Here is a 17170-nt window from a genome sequence, read left to right as displayed (position 1 = left end):
TCATATACCTACAGTAAGAAACTAAACAAAAGTTTCGGAAATCAGAAATGAATATTGGATGTGGTACAAAAAGTTTTTAAGGAGTGCAAGATATGTATATTTACATTTTCCCCCACTGCTTCCCATAAAGGTTAAATATGTTAAACTATCATGACTGAAAAAGCCTAGGAAGGCATAGACTTCATTGTGCATTTTGTCAGTGTTTTTCATACTGGACTCTACACTGCCATGACTTATTTAATTATTTAACTTTTTTTTACTAATGGTGAGTCCACAATTTCAATCCACATATTTCATTAAAAAAAAAAACCCTGAAAACTGTGCTAAATTTCATCAAAATACTACTTGCTCTGTGCAAACTAATAACAGTGCACATTTCACAGTGCTCTAAAATTCTTTAGGCAATCTTGTTTCTTTTTGGTCACCCTTTATATATTAAAACAGGGTATCCGCGGGGTCTTGAAAAGTATTAAAAGGTGATAAATCAATTTGGGGAAAATTAAGACCCTTAAAAAGTATTAAAAAGTCTTTTCACGACTTTATAAAGTCTTAAATTTTGATGGTATTTTTTCTAAATTAGCTGTCCAAGAGTTTGAGTCCTAAAAAACATTGTGAAAGTGTGTGAATTTATTCATTTTATGCAATGTGTTGTTTTGTTTTTTTGCCTTTGATTTATTATCCCAGCCTATTTTGAATTCTGTTGTATCATAGTGGTCTATAGTCTTTATCACAAACTAAAACTGTTAAGTTGAAAGTGTCACTGATGTAAATGGTCACAGCTTGAAGTGGCGGTGAGGTGTCGAAAAATATTGAGAAGGTCTTGAAAAAGTCTTAAAAAGGTTTTAAAATTAACTTCAAGATTCCTGTATATACCCTGTAAAACCATGCATTTTTCTTTCATTGTTTTGATTAGGCATGGTGTCGGTGTTGGACCTGATGCAGGGCGGCTTCCCCTCCAGAGCCCCCTTCCATGAACTCTACAACATGTATAAACAGTACATGCCAGCCAAACTTACACGACTGAATCCACGACTCTTCTGCAAGGTGGGTTTACATAGATTCAGTTCATTGGAGAAATACAAAGTGTGCAGTTGGGTTTAAATAACAAGCTTATCTGTTTAAATATAGCCTAATTAGTTGTGTAATTTGTTCAAAGCAAAAAAAAAAAAGCCTATAGCCACACTTGAGTGACCCATTTGAGGAATGCTTAACTAACATAATGTGCAGTGTCCTAAATTCTTCACATATAGGCTGCAATCTTATTGTGTCACTGAATGTGTATTTGTTCCTCTGCAGGCATTGTTCAAAGCTCTGGGACTTAACGACAATGACTTCAAGTTTGGACTGACCAAAGTGTTTTTCCGTCCTGGAAAGGTACAGTTAAGTCAACAAAATTAATTACCCCTTGATTTTGCAGGTCATTTTGTACAATATGTGGTCCAGCTCTTGGGAACAGAAATATCCCTGACTGAAGAGGATTGTTGCTTAACTTGTTATCTGTACCTTTTGTTTGCATGTATGTGTGTGCATCAGTTTGCTGAGTTTGACCAGATCATGAGGTCTGATCCCGATCACCTCGCTGAGCTGCTGAAGAAAGTCAATAAGTGGTTGGTGTGTAGCCTCTGGAAGAAAGTCCAGTGGTGCGCCTTGTCTGTCATCAAACGTATGTTAAAATTGAATTATTAGATCCTCACTGTGTTTTTTTTATTTGTTTACCGCACCATGTGGGGCGAAATAATATGCTATTATTATAAAATTCTGTTTTGCTATGGTTTAGGTCTGTTTCAGATGGTGAACCCACTTGTAAAGCCATGATTTCATTTCCATTTAATAGTGCTCTAGTCATAGTGCCTGAAGCTCTTTCTGTATCTTTCTTCTTGATGTCATATGACACCTGGCTTGAATCAGTCCCTTCTCATAGAAAGGTGGCACTAGTGATAAAACCCTCTCTGGAGAGTCACCCACACCTCACTGAACGCTTCTAAGCAACTGTATCAACTGTAGAAAGACACAAATCTTGCATCAGCACAATCTATCATTCTATCCATCTATCCATATCAGTGTTAGGCGAGGCAAGGCAATTTTATTTGTATAGCCCGTTTTTACAAACAGTTTGTCTCAAAGGGCTTTACATGGCACCATAACAACATCCTCTGCCCTTAGACCCTCACATCGACTGAGGACAAACTCCATAGTGTTAGTTAAGATACTTCACTTTCCAGGGGACGACTGTAAGATTTTCTGCTATTTCCCCATGCTTTATTATGCAGCTCTAATAGCTATACTAAATCATATTTCACACTTTTTCATTCTTTCGCATTGAAAGCAGCAGCCTCTAGCAAAATGGAATAGTACTTTCAAAGCAGTTCCCTGAACCATTACCCTCTGTGGCAAGTTATTGATTTCCACCATTTAACAAAATGCAGGCGGGCCTTTGCTTATTTGTGTAAAAGCACTGAATGAAATTACATTACAGTTACAGAAGAACATTACCTCTGCTGGACCACACATTTCTTGCATAACCCAAGACCTGAGGAAATGTATGATCCTGGTCCTGGTCATTTATTTCCTTCCACGCCTCACCTGATTATTGCAGTTTTATTTTCACATACAGTACTGTATGTGTGTGAATGAGACAGAGAGTGTGTGCACATGCAGTCATTTACTCTCATGGCTTTCCAATATACATATTTTACAATTGCATTTTATATATATTTTTTTATTTGTAAGTGGCTATTTGGCATTAAAAACCAATGGTATTTGCAGAGCAAGCTTCCCATACCCTTAAGAGAGATTAATAAATATTGCAATAATTTCAAGTTGTGTCTGTGTGTGAGTCCAGTATGAATACATTTGTCTTTTCTTTTCTCATCTTCAACAGTGAGGAACAAGATGAGCTATAGAGCTTTGGCCTGCATCAAGATTCAGAAGACTGTCCGCATGTGGTTGTGTAAGAAGAAGCATAAGCCACGGTGCGTGTCTCTCCCTGCTTTTTTAACCCACTCACACAAACACACACACACACACACACTCACATCCATCATTTTTACCATCTTTCTGTTTGTCTGTGCCCTTTTTTTTCTTTTTTTCCCCCCTGTACTCTTTGTGTGTGGTTCTTATTCAAACGGATTCACGCTTGGTGGGTTTTGATGGCTTTCCAACACATTGTGCATTTAGGAGTTCAAATCAATCCAAAAAGTCATCTGCGGAGAAATGATGTCTCACCGTACTGCTTTGGGAAACACCACATTGGATTGCATTTGGAAACATGGCTCTCGAGAAAGTGGCTATCCAGATGATTGGTTTTCAGATTTTCAGTTCAGTTTTTAGAGTCAGATTTAGATTGGAAGTGGCAGAATATGTATGGATGCATGTGGAAAAATTTTATATCAAGCATACACATACTGTATGTAGTTCAGTATGAAAGCTTGTTTTTTTCATAGGAAGAAACAATTTATCTATTTTTGGTTTTAAACTAAAACAAGTAAGAAGGAAATCTATTCTTAAAAAATGTGTCCTTTTGAATTTTAAGATGTTTATTGTATTTCCATCACTAATTTCTAATTTCTCTTTCCTCTCATAGCATCGATGGTATGGTGAAAGTTCGAAACTTGAAGAAACACATGGAGCGCTTCAATGAGGTGGTAAACGTACTGAAAGAGGGCAAACAGGAGATGGCCAAACAGGTCCAAGACTTGGCTGCCTGCATAGATGCTCTGTTAACCAAGATAAAGGTGAGTCCTTGATAGGTGAGCAGGCCTGACTGCGTTCACTTCCTTCATAACACCCACGGATTATTGCTCTGCTAACTTTTAAGCTCCTCATGTCAACAGTTTTTGAATTGCTTTGGGCATGATCTAATCTGAGCAATAGGGTGTACATGAAACAGTTTGCTTTTGTTTATCCAGGGTCAGGGAATACTTTTCAGAGCACCTATCTGGCCTTAAGCATGACTGCTTCAGATTTGTACTCTTCCCCTGCATTCACACCTGTCGCTTCCCCACACAAAGAGTCCTCTCTTATTGTATACTATGCTTTTTCTTAAGTGCTACGTGTCCTTTTCTCATTCTTTCGCTCAGAATCAATATTTTCAATCAGCTCAGGATAAGAAGAAGAGCTAGGTGAAGAAGAAATCCTCTTCTCTCCAATAATTAAATTACTGCAGTTGCTTTGCTAAATTTTCAAACTTGGTTAGTGAAATCCCAGCTCTCCCCGTGCAATAACCACCAGCCTTATTGGACCTTCTAGGTACAGCAAATCATCACAAACACATTAACAAGATATCCAGACAATAGTGTTGGTTACATTAACATTTTTATTATTCTGTAGTCAGGTGAACACAATCAACAGGTATGATTAGAGTGCTTATAGGTATCCTGATTGACACTGATGGCACCAGTGACTCTTGACCCTTTCACTCCCCTCTATCACAATCACCATCTCCACCTCCCCTATGTACCTCGGTTAGCCTATTAGCAGCTCCACTGTGGACACGCATGACGATGTGAGTGCTTAGAAATTGCTCATGGCATGGCATCTCTGAGTGAATAATGCATGAGGTGCCACTGGCTGTCATTCAGGCCTCTGTACATTGGGGACAGGACCTTGTCATCTTCTCTCCCAGTGCAACTGTTAGAGACTCAGTTTAATGAAGCTTCACAATACGTTGACCTCTTCTACCCTGCCTGATTGTCTGACAAGTATAGTGGGGAATTGAGCATTGTGGCTGCGGTTTGCAAGTGACAGCCGTAGTGTCAGTCAGTGTTGTCCTGTTTTTTTGGCTACATGGGAAAGTTGTGCTGTGGTAACGGTGCCAAGTCAGGGTGAGTGCACTTAGCGTCTCCTGAACATTTCAGTGCAAGGTGTAACAGGGCAAAATATACAACAATATACTCAGAAGAGCTTGTTAAGCATCCCGTGGGAGTTTGACTGGATAAATACTGGATAAATGGTGTACAAAGCAGCACACGGCTTTGAACTCCACTGAGGTGTGAGGCTTTGTTTGATAAAGATTTTTTTTTTTAAAAACACAGATTTTGTGAGCATTATTTTGTTTTGTCTTTACCCCTAGACCTCAGTGATGACTTGGAAAGAGATTGACACAGAGTACCAGGGGCTGGTGAAACGCTCAGAGCAGCTGCTTTCCTCCATGCAAAAGAAGAAGCAAGAGGAGGAAGAGAGCGAGCGGCTGAAGCACATCGAAGAGGAGATGGAGAAAGAGAGGAAGAGGAGAGAGAAGGAGGAGCAAAAACGCAAACAGGAGGAAGAGGACAGAAGGATGTAAGTGATGGAATGGGGAAGACAATTATGAGATGTTTTAGTAAATGTTATGTCAATGTATAATATTGTTTACTCTCTACAAACATTTTAGGAAAGCAGAGATGGAGCTCAAGAGGAAGCAGGATGAAGAGGACCGGAAAAAGAGAGAGGAAGAAGAGAAAGTTATTCAGGTGTGGAGCACCTTCAATTTGATATTATTCCATCTATTTAGACTCAGGACTAATACTTCTCCAAAGCTCCATGCGTGTACTCCACAATGAGGTTACCAGCCCCTCTACACTCAAAACCTGCCGTTATAACACATTTAAGAGAGATGGTTTCCTAGATTTAATTCTAATCCTGAACCAAGCAAGTTTCCTCCATATGAAGTGCAGTAATGATTCTAGTAAACTCAACCATGTCACAAAATGCTCATGATTCTTCCTTTTTCAAGGGGGAACATAAAAATAAACACATAACATAAGCATGTAATAAGATAGTAGAGACCTGTTTTACATCAATAGAGATTGGGGCTGAAAAACATCCCAGCAGAGTTTAGTCAATTAATGAAATATCTACAGTGTCTCAATATGTTTTTAGAATGTGCAATTTTTTATTCAATGGCAATCGAGCTGAAGCAACCCTGTCAATGAATGGGATAGTAAGTAAACAGAAAATTGCAGCTATTTTGATAAGTGATAAAAAATGACAGTTCATTGGTTCCATCTTTGTCTGGTGTCTTAATGATTCCCCAACAGTTATCCAACAAAATTTGCATCTTTCACTGAGCATCTTTACTGTCTTTCTGAGCTTTTATACTGTAGATCAAATGTTTCATTGATAAATCAAGAATATAATATTGACAATGAAAATAAATGATAATCTTTTGTTGCAAAAGAACTGACAGCAAACAAAGCAAATGACATTTGGTGTCAGAAATGCCTCAACATCAGAGCCTTTTTTAGAAAGGCATTTTGTTTAGAAGCTACAGTATATACTGTATTCATGCCTGATGTGAAATGATAATAACTGATTAGAAATAAATTATAACTGAAACAAAGTGAAATGTAGGCGGCTCTCTGCTTGCAACAGCATAATAATAACTCAAAGCAAATTTCATGCCTCTTGACGTTGATTTTCATACATCATCACACTCAGCATACAAATAAATACCACGGCTTCTAAGGATGTGGTATAAGGTACTGTATGTGTGTAAGTAGAAGAAAAATCACATTAAACCATCAGTACATTTCTCACTCTGCCTGATCTCCACACTGTATGAAACATTCACTTGTTCTTTCGTTATCCATCTGACATTGGTCAGATTCCCAGTGGGTTTTCCACAAGGTCTTGATTGATGATTCCACTTGCTGCCGTGTTTCCCCTAACTGAACTACTTTATCCCTCCACAAGCGATCCTGTGTTGTATTATTGTGCCTTTTATTCTCATCTACACCTTCTCACCTTCATCTCTCCCCAGCTATCACAAATGCTGCTCTTTTTTTCTTTCTAGCAGTGGGGTTGTTGACACCAGGCTGTCATAAGCCACGTTTCTCAAGACACTCTTTGCTAAGTTTGTTTATTCCCAGCTGTAAGGCTCAAAGCTGCTGCAGTAAACTTTCTAAAGGTGTCTGCTGTGACTTCAGTGGCATTTTACTTTGTGTTCTCTGCTATTTTCTGCTGTGTCAGAAAAGGTTAGTGCTGTATCCTCCTCCCTCCAAACTTTGTATCATAGTGTATTTCAGCCTAACCTTACGGGATGTCATCCAGTTATTGAGGCTTAACTGTTCATTTCCCAAAGCAGAAGAGGACCACTCAATTGCAGGCTTTCCATGAGTTTTCCATATCAATCACAGCCATATAGTTGAGTGACTCAATTCATCTCACACACCTCATGCTGCAAGCAGGTGATGTAATTGACATGAACTGATGAAGCCTCTTCCTAGACAAATAACCAAGTCCAGTTGCTTTTGATTTAAATTTCTTTGGGGATAACAATGACCTGGACAAATGAGAATATTCACAGGCAATTTGACTTTAATTAGGATAATTGTCAAAGAGAGAGAGGGTATCAAGAGAGACTTGAGGATTTCAGATAAATTGTTTGTGTGAGAGTCTTGAAAAAATGCAGAATATCAGAACAAATCACAGATTTTAGTTTTGGTTCTCATGCGTCACTCTGGTCATGTATCACAGCTGCTGGTTGGGCCATTCTACAGTATGAAAAAATATAGAAAATATATTCTTAACTGGAAAGTTATTTATATTTGAAGTTCCTCAAAGAAAATAGTGCCGTCTATCTCTTTACTGTATCTATCTCTGTTTCAGGCTATATGAATTTGCCATTAATTATGCCGGTGTACCAATTTCTATGCTATTTACAGACTTTTCTATTCAATGAGGTGCAATAAAAATCTGTGGTTGGAATCTGGGTCAAACCTTTTTCAAAATGTCCCCACTGAGTTTTGTTGTTGTGTCTAGACAAAAGACCAGTAAAGCTTTATTAGCCACCCTACAACCAGGATAAATATGTCTAATCAGGCTTGGGTAGCAGAGCAGAGCGGCTCCAATTGTTATGAAGGGCCTGGCACATATGACAGCTTTGGTATTAAGACAGGATCTAGACTTTTGTAGAAGTCACATTAAGAGCGGAAGTGTTGTGCTGTGTGTTTGTGTGTGTGTTTGCAGGCAGAGCTGGAATTACAGCTGGCTGTGGAGCGTGAGGAGCAGGTTCAGCGTGCAACCATAGTGGAGCAGGAGAGAAGAGACAGGGAGTTAGCCATGAGAATCGCCCAGAGTGAGGCAGAGCTGATCACTGAAGAAGGACAGATGGATGCTGGCCTGCGCAGGTATTGTATATACAGTATGTGAACACAATGAACACCTTTGCATAATACATACTGCTCTTATGCACAATGAACAAGGAGTCTTGACCTAAGCCAACGTGTGTGTGTGCTGCTGTGTTTTCTCCCAGTGATGAGACTTTTTCAGGTCTTCCTATCTCCTCATCCTCAGCCAGAGCCATGTAAGATATCAGTGCAGCTTTCTGTGACCGCCCATATCCATGCGTACCTAACACCAGCAGTAATCACTCCCTCCCTCACTGTCTGTCTAAATCTCTATCACAGTCCTAAATCTCTCAGATGCTTAAAATAGCTGCAAGATTATACCAGCAATGCAAAGCCAACAGAAAATAAAATCTTCAACTTTAAAAAAAATCAGTAGTAAAATTCAGATGTATGGTAGATGCTGCTACATTTTCATGAATCATGAGCCATTTAGTGGATAATTATGTGTAATGATCATTGATTGCTCAAAAATCAGCAAAGCAAATCATAAATGAGAGGTGGATCACAATATGCACTGTGATCTCTTTATGTTTCTGATCCTAATTGGTTCTGCATGAGCCCATAGAGTGTAAAGCTTGTCTGTGTGTCCTTAGCAGTGCTAGTGGCTAAGCACAAGCTTGTTAGCTTGATTGTGTATCTGCTTCCCTTTTCTAATATGTTCATTGTTTACAAACATTGCTTATTTGGTGTTCCTGTTGTCTTCATGTAAATATATTTTATAACTGCTCCATACATTTAAATTCCACTGATTATCTAAGAGATATTTTGTTGTAGCTGTTACTCCTTCACTCTACCTCTGTCTTCAATCTCAGTAGTGATCTCAGTGGATTATAATTACTAGCTGTTGTTTTTCTATTTTCTATGCAAATACTTTTTCCCTGGAAAGAGTTTTCTACTGTTGTTGTGTGAGTCAATGCTAGACGAGGTCTCCTGGTAAAGACAAAAATAACAAACTAGGTGGAAGAAAACAATACTCCATGATGCAGATGGTCATTTTGAATTTCCCTGTACTATTTTAGCCAGCAAGCTGATCTGAACACTGACACCTTATTAGTGTTAACATAGATAATACTGGAATTTCCCTCAACTCAAAAAATGAGCACAGACCAGGTTATTAGTCTTGTCTTTGCTTGAAAATTCCCCCAGAAAGCAGAAATACCTCAAACTACGGCCAAAAGGTCACACTCTGTGACATGAATTTGCTGAGGTGATGCCTAGCAGGCTGCGGCATCGAGCACCCATTACAGCACATACCTGTCATTCAAATTGGCCACATCCTCAGTTATGCATAACATTAAGCCCAAAAAGAATTTAAATTAAATAGGCAGTGTCATAAAGGAGAAAATGAGCTATAGAGACCAAAGACATTTTTTTTTTGTACTAGGCTCCAAACGTTGTTTAATTGTGCTGTAAAGTTGGCCATTTTAACACGGGGGTCTCAGGGGACTGTGTCACTTTTGGAGCCAGCCTCATGAGGCTATTTGAGGAAAGGCAGTTTTTGGCACCACAATGTTGGCTTCATTTTTCAGCCCTGTAGGATGCCACTTGAGTTTAATGTACCATACTCACTAGCTGTGTTCAAAATCACTCCTCATTCACTCATTCACTTCTCCCTAAATAATAGAGATTCTGCAGTTTATGAGCAGACATTTACTAATCATTGCCCCTTTACATCACCACTTAGTCACAACAGTAGTGTTGCATCTATAACTATGTAGATAATGCCCTATGTAGTTAGTAGAAATGATTTTGGACAACAGCTATTGAAAACACTGTTGAAATGAATGTATGTTTAACAAGTACACACGTGACTTGCCATCCAGATACAGCGTATCACTGCACTGAAACAACTCAGCTTTGTCTTGAAGCCAAAAGAAGTTATCTTGAGCCTGTGTGGTCCTTATCTGCAGGTCCACTGAGCACAGTATTACATTTGATCCAATAGCTTGTAATCTTGTCAGTGTTGGCTCAGGCTTCCAGGGGCCACTTTGCATGTGTCTCCTGCTCTCCCTGTGAGTCAGCTGACCCCTGGCAACCAAAAGGAGATCCATGGCAACAGAGCCGCTCCAAAGTTCACGTGTGTTGCATGTGCACCCCACAGAGCTTAAGCACATGACAGCTCGCTTGCAGTGGAAGCAGACAACACTGGCTGCCGTTGCCGACATAGTAGCCAAGACCCCTGGGCTCCCTCCACCTTCCCCCTCCCCTCCAACTATCTATTTCCTGTTCACCTGCTGCCAAAAGCCATCACTACACTTCCACTTCTTCTTCCCCCCCTCCGCCTGCAGCAGAAGTAAAGCCTCAGCACTGGTTTGTCACCATCACACTCTGGCACGCGTCTCAGCCTGAATCAGTTTCATCCCTCCAGTCAGTATGAATTATAAATGGCAATGGTAATCTGGCTAATGTTTCGTTCATCAGTAATCCTCTACGCTGAGACATTAGCAGCTATGCCGACTGTAAATAGAGGAGGTAAATCCTTTGTTCGATTGAATTAGCAGCTTCAGCTCAGCAGGGAAGCTGGAGACATGAGTCCAAACCTGCAGTAAAGTCCAGTAATGGCTACTCCTAGTTTTTCAGTTATCTTACATTCCTGTGAACATAAGCCTTGAAAATACACCCAAAGTGCCAGCAGATGTAAAATAGCTAGGGATGTCCCGATCACATTTTTTTGCCCCCGAGTCCGAGTCCGAGTCATTTGATTTTGAGTATCTGCCGATACCGAGTCCCGATCCGATACTTTGGCAATGCAGTAAAGTTTTTAATGTAGATCAACTGTATCATCCCACTATTTTTCTGTTCTTTGTGCTCTACTAGGGATGTAACAATATCACAATCTCACAATAATACTCTACCTCAATAACAAGCCCATGACATTTATTGCAGTATTGTAAGACATGCCATGATATCAAACTCTCAATGTATATTAGCACAGTAGCTCCACAGTATAATATTAATGCCGTTATCCATAAGTCAACAACAAGAACATTTGGTCAAAAATAAAATAGCTTATCATGTCTTTCTCAATCACCAGCCTCTCTCCCCTGATCCCACCCTCTCCTGCCTGTCTGCCCCCCCCCCCCGCCCCCCCGCCTCACCTCGCTCCTTCTCCCTCCCTCCCTCACCCAGCTCACCTTGCTCCTTCTCCCTCTCTAACTTTAAATAAATACCTGGTTCTGTATCTGCCATCACGCAACACAACGGTAGTTTTTTATTCAACAGGATGAGAAGTTTAACAATGTCCGCGACATCTGCGCGGTCGGTCCGTGTGTCGGTCTCACGTGCGTTACGTCGGACTCGCTCTCAGTAGAAGCTGCAGTGACTGTTGTTGCTGCAGGTGTGTGTAGCGCTCAAACATCAACAACAAGCTGCTTGGAAGTCAGCAGTGAAACAACGCAGCCACACACACACAAACAAACAGTGAGCTGACACGGTGACACGATCGTCTCTCACACTCTAGCAAGCGCCGTCATTTCATATCGTTACTTGTCCGCGACGACGCAGCCACACACACACACACCGTGGAGCTGTGCGCCACAGACCATGCACAAAACACAAGCACACTGCACCGAATGCGCGTCGCTTTGGGTAATGAGCGCACATGACGAACGTCTACAGTAAAAGTAATACATCTGAACGCCCCCTATGCGGCCCGTCTTCGCTTTAGACAGATAGGAAAACCCTGACATGTAGATATGTAATATATCCGATTCCTGATCGGGATGTAACGTCCGATTCCGATCGAGTCTGAAACCACGTGATCGACCCCGATTTCCGATCACGTGATCGGATCGGGACATCCCTAAAAATAGCATCTGGCAAGTTGTAACATTAGAATGAAAGAGTGGGCTGTTAGGATATGGACAAAGTCTGCTCCCGTGCTCTCCTGCTGATTGGCCTCTAATGTGAATTTAATCGGTTGAGACGATGAGGACGGCTTGAAAGAAAGGCGGCATCTGTCTGGCCTTGTCACACTGTACCTGTCTGCACGCCGCACCCTTTTTTTCTTTTTCTTTTTTCTCCCTCTCACCCGTGTTCATCTGTTCATTATCGTAGAGGTCCTCAGGTACAGGCGACCAAAGCTGCTGCTGGCGTGAAAAAGTATGACCTCAGCAAGTGGAAGTATGCTGAGCTGCGAGATGTTATCAACACTTCCTGTGGTGAGAAACCCAAACACACCCAAGATCAGTATGATGCTGACGTTTTCAACAAAACAATGAGTGTGTGAGTGTGTCTATGTGTGTGAGTGCGCACTAAACCAGCTGCTACAAACAGATCAAGGTGGGAGAGCTCTTAGTGAGATGCATGATACACATCTTTGCCCTCCTTCACTCCAAATTATTTTAATCCCCACATGATATCATTTAATTAAGAAACAGCCCATATTTTAGCAAGTTTCTTCCCAAAAAAGATGTGACACCATCTCTGTTCTCTCAACTTTTTCATCTTAACTTTTCGAGTTTTCAAAGTTATTGTTAAAAAACTGCGCCTTCAGCTGTGCAGAACGTGGACACAAGATGTTTTGCCTGAGAAAATCAAAAGACCAATGTGAGGATGTTGCCACAGCTGCTACAGCTCATCAGGGTGCGTTTTAGTGGTGGAGAGAGCAAATTATCACCATTATGGTGGAAAGGCAGACTTCTGCTCTACCTTGTCATCCCCAGCCAACCCTCTCCTCAGTCAGCATGAAAAGCAGATGCCTTTCTGCTGGCTCCCTTATGGACGCCTTTAAAATTACACTGTATACAGTACTCAGATCAGTGTTCGGGACTCTGATATCCCCTGTGGGATTTCAAGGACATCTGGCTAATTTGTGGAACCCATTTGCTTTGGTGGAGCTGCTGGTAATACCAAAAACCTGAAGTCTGACTGTTTATAGCCTTATGTGCTCTTATGTGCTTTTCTCCTGCATATTTCATCTTAGGGAAGAAACTATGCTGCAAGTCCCTTAATCTGCATACTGTGTTTTATTTTTAAATTTAAATTTTTATATTGTAATTAACAAAATAAAAAGACTGGTGCATCTGTTATGTATTAGTTAATCTCATGCCTTAGTTTGTCTTGGAGTTTATTTGAGGTTGTTCCCAGTTTAGTTGATTTGTGCACAAACCACCAAATATTCAATGTGACTTCCAAATGACTAAAATACCAAGTGTTGTAAACAATATTCCAACTCCAATATCCTCTAAATACTCTAATATCCCTCTTTACTTGTTTAATATTATACTTTATCTCGAAAAATATGTGTATATCTTTAGACCAGTCTACATCAGACAGAAGTGATAACATCCTTTCATGTTTCATGTCTTTCACAAATGTTGCCATTAATTTTTGCATGTTGATTTGATTACTCTCTGGTGTCATGTTGTGTGGACAGATATTGAGCTGCTGGCGGCCTGCAGAGAGGAGTTCCACCGTCGTCTGAAGGTGTACCACGCATGGAAGTCCAAGAATAAGAAACGCACCGATGACGGGAGTGATCAGAGAGCTCCTAAATCTGTCACTGACTATGGTTAGTGTAACCGCGTGTTCCCAGTTTCATTCCATTGCTCTAAATTAATCTCATTATAATGATTCACCGTTGGGAAAGAGCACAAATCTGTACGCTCTCAGATTCAGCATATAAACATGGTGCACAGTTACAGATGCACGCCTCACCTCGGTCACATTAGGTTACAGGTGACGAATGTTTATTTCCTCCACTTTCACCTCTCGCTTTCATTGGCAGGAATAAGTGACCTGCACAAATAGCCCGCCTGCATTTTCTAACCTTCAATTAGCCGATGAAATGGCACGGCCTAAAGATGCAGCTGCCTTCTGTCTGGCTCTGTCAGAAATATTTGTTCTAATTAGCGAGTAACTGCCAACGATGCCACATCAGGTTCTGTGGCTGCTTGCATGACAGCCTGCTGCTCTGCTCCGATTCATTCTCAGCTCAGCCAAGCATGCTTTGCACCACACTACACACATGCACAAATCTTATTTAGCGGCTCAAGAGATTGCTGGTGCTTTGCATTTCCTGTCTTTTTTCATCTTTAAAAACACATTAGCTTTGATGGAGAATGGGAACATTAGATTCACTGTAGCTTCTACTTCCACTATATTTACTTGCCTTTTATTTTTTTGATATAATAGCTCCTGAAAGCCGTACTGGCTGTGCTTTGTTTGCCTTATATTTGGATCCTGTTCTTGGCCTCTGCCGATGCAACAGGGGTTTTATCAGGGCCATTTCATAAGAGGCTAAAAGCTGCTTTACCTGGCTTTCCCGTGTGGCATTTCCTGGGTTCTTTTTGATCTTGTATGTTTTGAAAGTTTTAGACTTTATTTTCTTCCCAGCAGTGTGCTCTCATAAAAACATGAATTACATTCATTTGAAACCAGATGACAGATGTTTTGTTTTGTTTTGTAAATATATTTCTCCTTACAGTGCTACTCTGGAGATCTCTAGTTTCATGTTGAATATCTGAATGTGTATGGCACACTCCGTCTCTCTGTTACCTCTGCAGCTGAACAGAACCCAGCTCCTCCAATGATGGCCCAGCATCAGGAAGTGGCCATGAACCGCCAGCAGCGATATTTCCGTATTCCCTTCATTCGGCCCGCAGACCAGTACAAAGACCCCCAGAATAAAAAGAAAGGCTGGTGGTACGCCCACTTTGATGGGCCCTGGATAGCCAGACAGATGGAGCTTCACCCGGACAAACGGCCCATTGTGTTGGTCGCAGGTGAATCAGCAGCATTTGCTTTTCGTCATATTATAGGAACAACATCTCTGAAAAAAAAATCCTATTTATTTTTGGGTTATTTCAGGAATACAGATAAGCCTTATTTTCACTGTGAAATCTTCTGCTGGTAAACCTCTGCCCTCATTCCTCAACCACTCAGGCAAAGATGACATGGAGATGTGTGAGCTGAGTCTGGAGGAGACGGGCCTGACCAGGAAGAGGGGGGCTGAAATCCTGCCCAGGCAGTTTGAAGAAATCTGGGAACGGTGTGATGGAATTCAGTACCTCAAGAAAGCCATTGAGAATAAGCAGGCCCGCCCCACATACGCTACTGCCATGCTCCAGAGTCTCCTCAAATGAACCAGGGCCCACAAGATAAGCTCACAATGACCAGCTTAATCCTGAAACACAACACTGATACACACACACACACACACACACACACTCCCAAACACGAACAGGGCAGGGCGGCACAGTGCACCTGTGGTTTGCGGGATGAAATTAAGATACCACAGAAAAGATGCAGAATCATCTGATTTTTAACTACCTGTATGTTGTTTCTTCTCACTTTTTATATCTTTATTTTGCAGTGGAACACCTCATTTGTGTAGGGCTAGGATTTATGTTCAGTCTCCTTCTCAATCTAAACTTGAATGCAATATCCCACTGTGGGGCCTTAAAATGCAGAATCACTGCACAACACCAAGGAAGTCTTAACTGGTGTGTAGACTGTCTGTAGTAACTGTCAAACTGGAACCTTAATGGTCTGCAATAGGGACAAAAAACTGCTTTTAACAGTGTCTTCTCAGAATATTAAAACTATAATTCACATTGTGTCCATGAATACATCTGATTAGAAACACAAGCAATTTTTCTTCCTATACTTAAATGTGACAATCATGGATATAAAGTCATACAACTAAGACATAGAGAAGTTATATTTATAAAATATACATAATCTTATACTTTATTCATAATGAGTAAAATATATATATTTTAAATATACATATATATTTCATTTTCTGCCTGCATCAAATGGAACAAAACTCTTGACTGTTTTTCTTTGTGTAGTTTGTATTTTCCTTCCAGAATACCTTTTTTTGGGGGAAAAAAAAAAAATCACTTGAAGAAGTGCTTATTACCACCTTCGGGTTTTGTCTTTTTATCAATCCATCATTTTTCTTGGCACACACAAACACTCACACCACACACCTCTGTTGACTGTGGAAATCCTTGAAAAGTTACTTTTTTGTATTGTTGTTTATTTGATATCCAAGAAAATGTAGAAGTTTGTTTGCAGTTTTGTGGCGTTGGGGTTGTTTTACAGACAATAATGTAATATTTGCGTGTACGTGTGTTATGCGTGTTTGTTAAAGTAATATTTTATGAAGCTGATTAGTTGACTCCTCTGTTGGTCGGGTCATGAACCAGCCAGTCATCTCAACACTACATTTGTTCAGACTTACACATAATTAACTGGAAATACAGTCGACTGTAGCTAATGATACACTTTCATACAGTACTGTATGTTCCCTCTTTCAGTGTCTGTTGTACTTTGGCCTTTGCACTGGACTGCAGTAGAAAATAAATGTTTGCCCCCATGTTTTTTTCTTGCCAAGTAACTGCTGATAATTCACACTGGGACATAAGATATGCTGGTAACATAGCTGTTAGTGGCCAGCGCTCTGTAAATGGACCTGACATCCTAATGCTAATAGCAGCTAACGAGATTAGTGTGTAGATTAATTAAACAACAAAGCCTAATGTACTGCTGGTGTGGTCACTGAGCTGAGCCTCACTCCAGTTAAGTCAACTGGATAAAAAACAACTTAAAGGCCCTCCAGGGCATATTTTCAGTGACATTTGGTAACCAATACTAATAAACATTAAGTTAACCCATAGATATGGTCTATTTAAGCCTCAGTCTCAATCAGTATATTCAAATTTTCACATCTGACATTTAATTGTCACTCCTATAAATTCTGTAATATTCGCCTATCCAAGGCGTACCCAAAGTAAATTGAATGCTGTTCTTGAACTGTTTGGAGAATATGGATGGGCTTGGTCTCTTTTGAAAGGTATCACTCTGAAGTTTTTCCCCAAACTGAAATAATCACTATAAGTGCTACTATCATTGAGTAATCTAAGTGGGAGCACACTGAATTAGAATGTTTTTATTCTCGCCTGAATTTTTTTGTTGCAATCAGATGCCTGAAGATGAGTGTAGCTGAGAATTTTAGCTGGAAAACACAATGGGACTACAGCATGAAGCCTTACCTGGCCCCAGTTCAAATTTGATAACAATCCTGCTAAAAATGAGTATTTTACACATGTTTT

At 40.4% G+C, this 17170-nt stretch overlaps 1 protein-coding gene across 4 annotated transcripts in view; it reads left to right on the top strand.

The window, feature by feature from the left end:
- myo6b (myosin VIb) overlaps window positions 1-16014 on the top strand; it is a 40908-nt gene extending 24894 nt beyond the window's left edge. For 2 of the 4 annotated variants that reach the window (XM_085768460.1, XM_085768461.1), the window contains 13 exons: window positions 914-1044; window positions 1297-1374; window positions 1534-1663; window positions 2882-2972; window positions 3584-3734; window positions 5072-5280; window positions 5372-5450; window positions 7948-8108; window positions 8234-8284; window positions 12165-12268; window positions 13486-13620; window positions 14615-14833; window positions 14994-16014. In XM_085768460.1, coding sequence (XP_085624586.1) covers window positions 914-1044; window positions 1297-1374; window positions 1534-1663; window positions 2882-2972; window positions 3584-3734; window positions 5072-5280; window positions 5372-5450; window positions 7948-8108; window positions 8234-8284; window positions 12165-12268; window positions 13486-13620; window positions 14615-14833; window positions 14994-15193 — 1739 coding nt within the window. In that variant the 3' untranslated portion in view covers window positions 15194-16014. The remainder of the gene's footprint in view (window positions 1-913; window positions 1045-1296; window positions 1375-1533; window positions 1664-2881; window positions 2973-3583; window positions 3735-5071; window positions 5281-5371; window positions 5451-7947; window positions 8109-8233; window positions 8285-12164; window positions 12269-13485; window positions 13621-14614; window positions 14834-14993) is intronic. The other 2 variants (XM_085768463.1, XM_085768462.1) reach the window with 1 other exon arrangement.
- Window positions 16015-17170: the final 1156 nt, after the last annotated feature.

The sequence above is a fragment of the Trachurus japonicus genome, chromosome 22 (genome assembly GCF_045865225.1).
Source record: "Trachurus japonicus isolate A0001 chromosome 22, Traja_1.0".
Classification (NCBI taxonomy): Eukaryota; Metazoa; Chordata; class Actinopteri; order Carangiformes; family Carangidae; genus Trachurus; species Trachurus japonicus.
The sequence above is the reverse complement of the archived record's forward strand: the minus strand, read 5'-3'. Positions and strand labels throughout refer to the sequence as shown.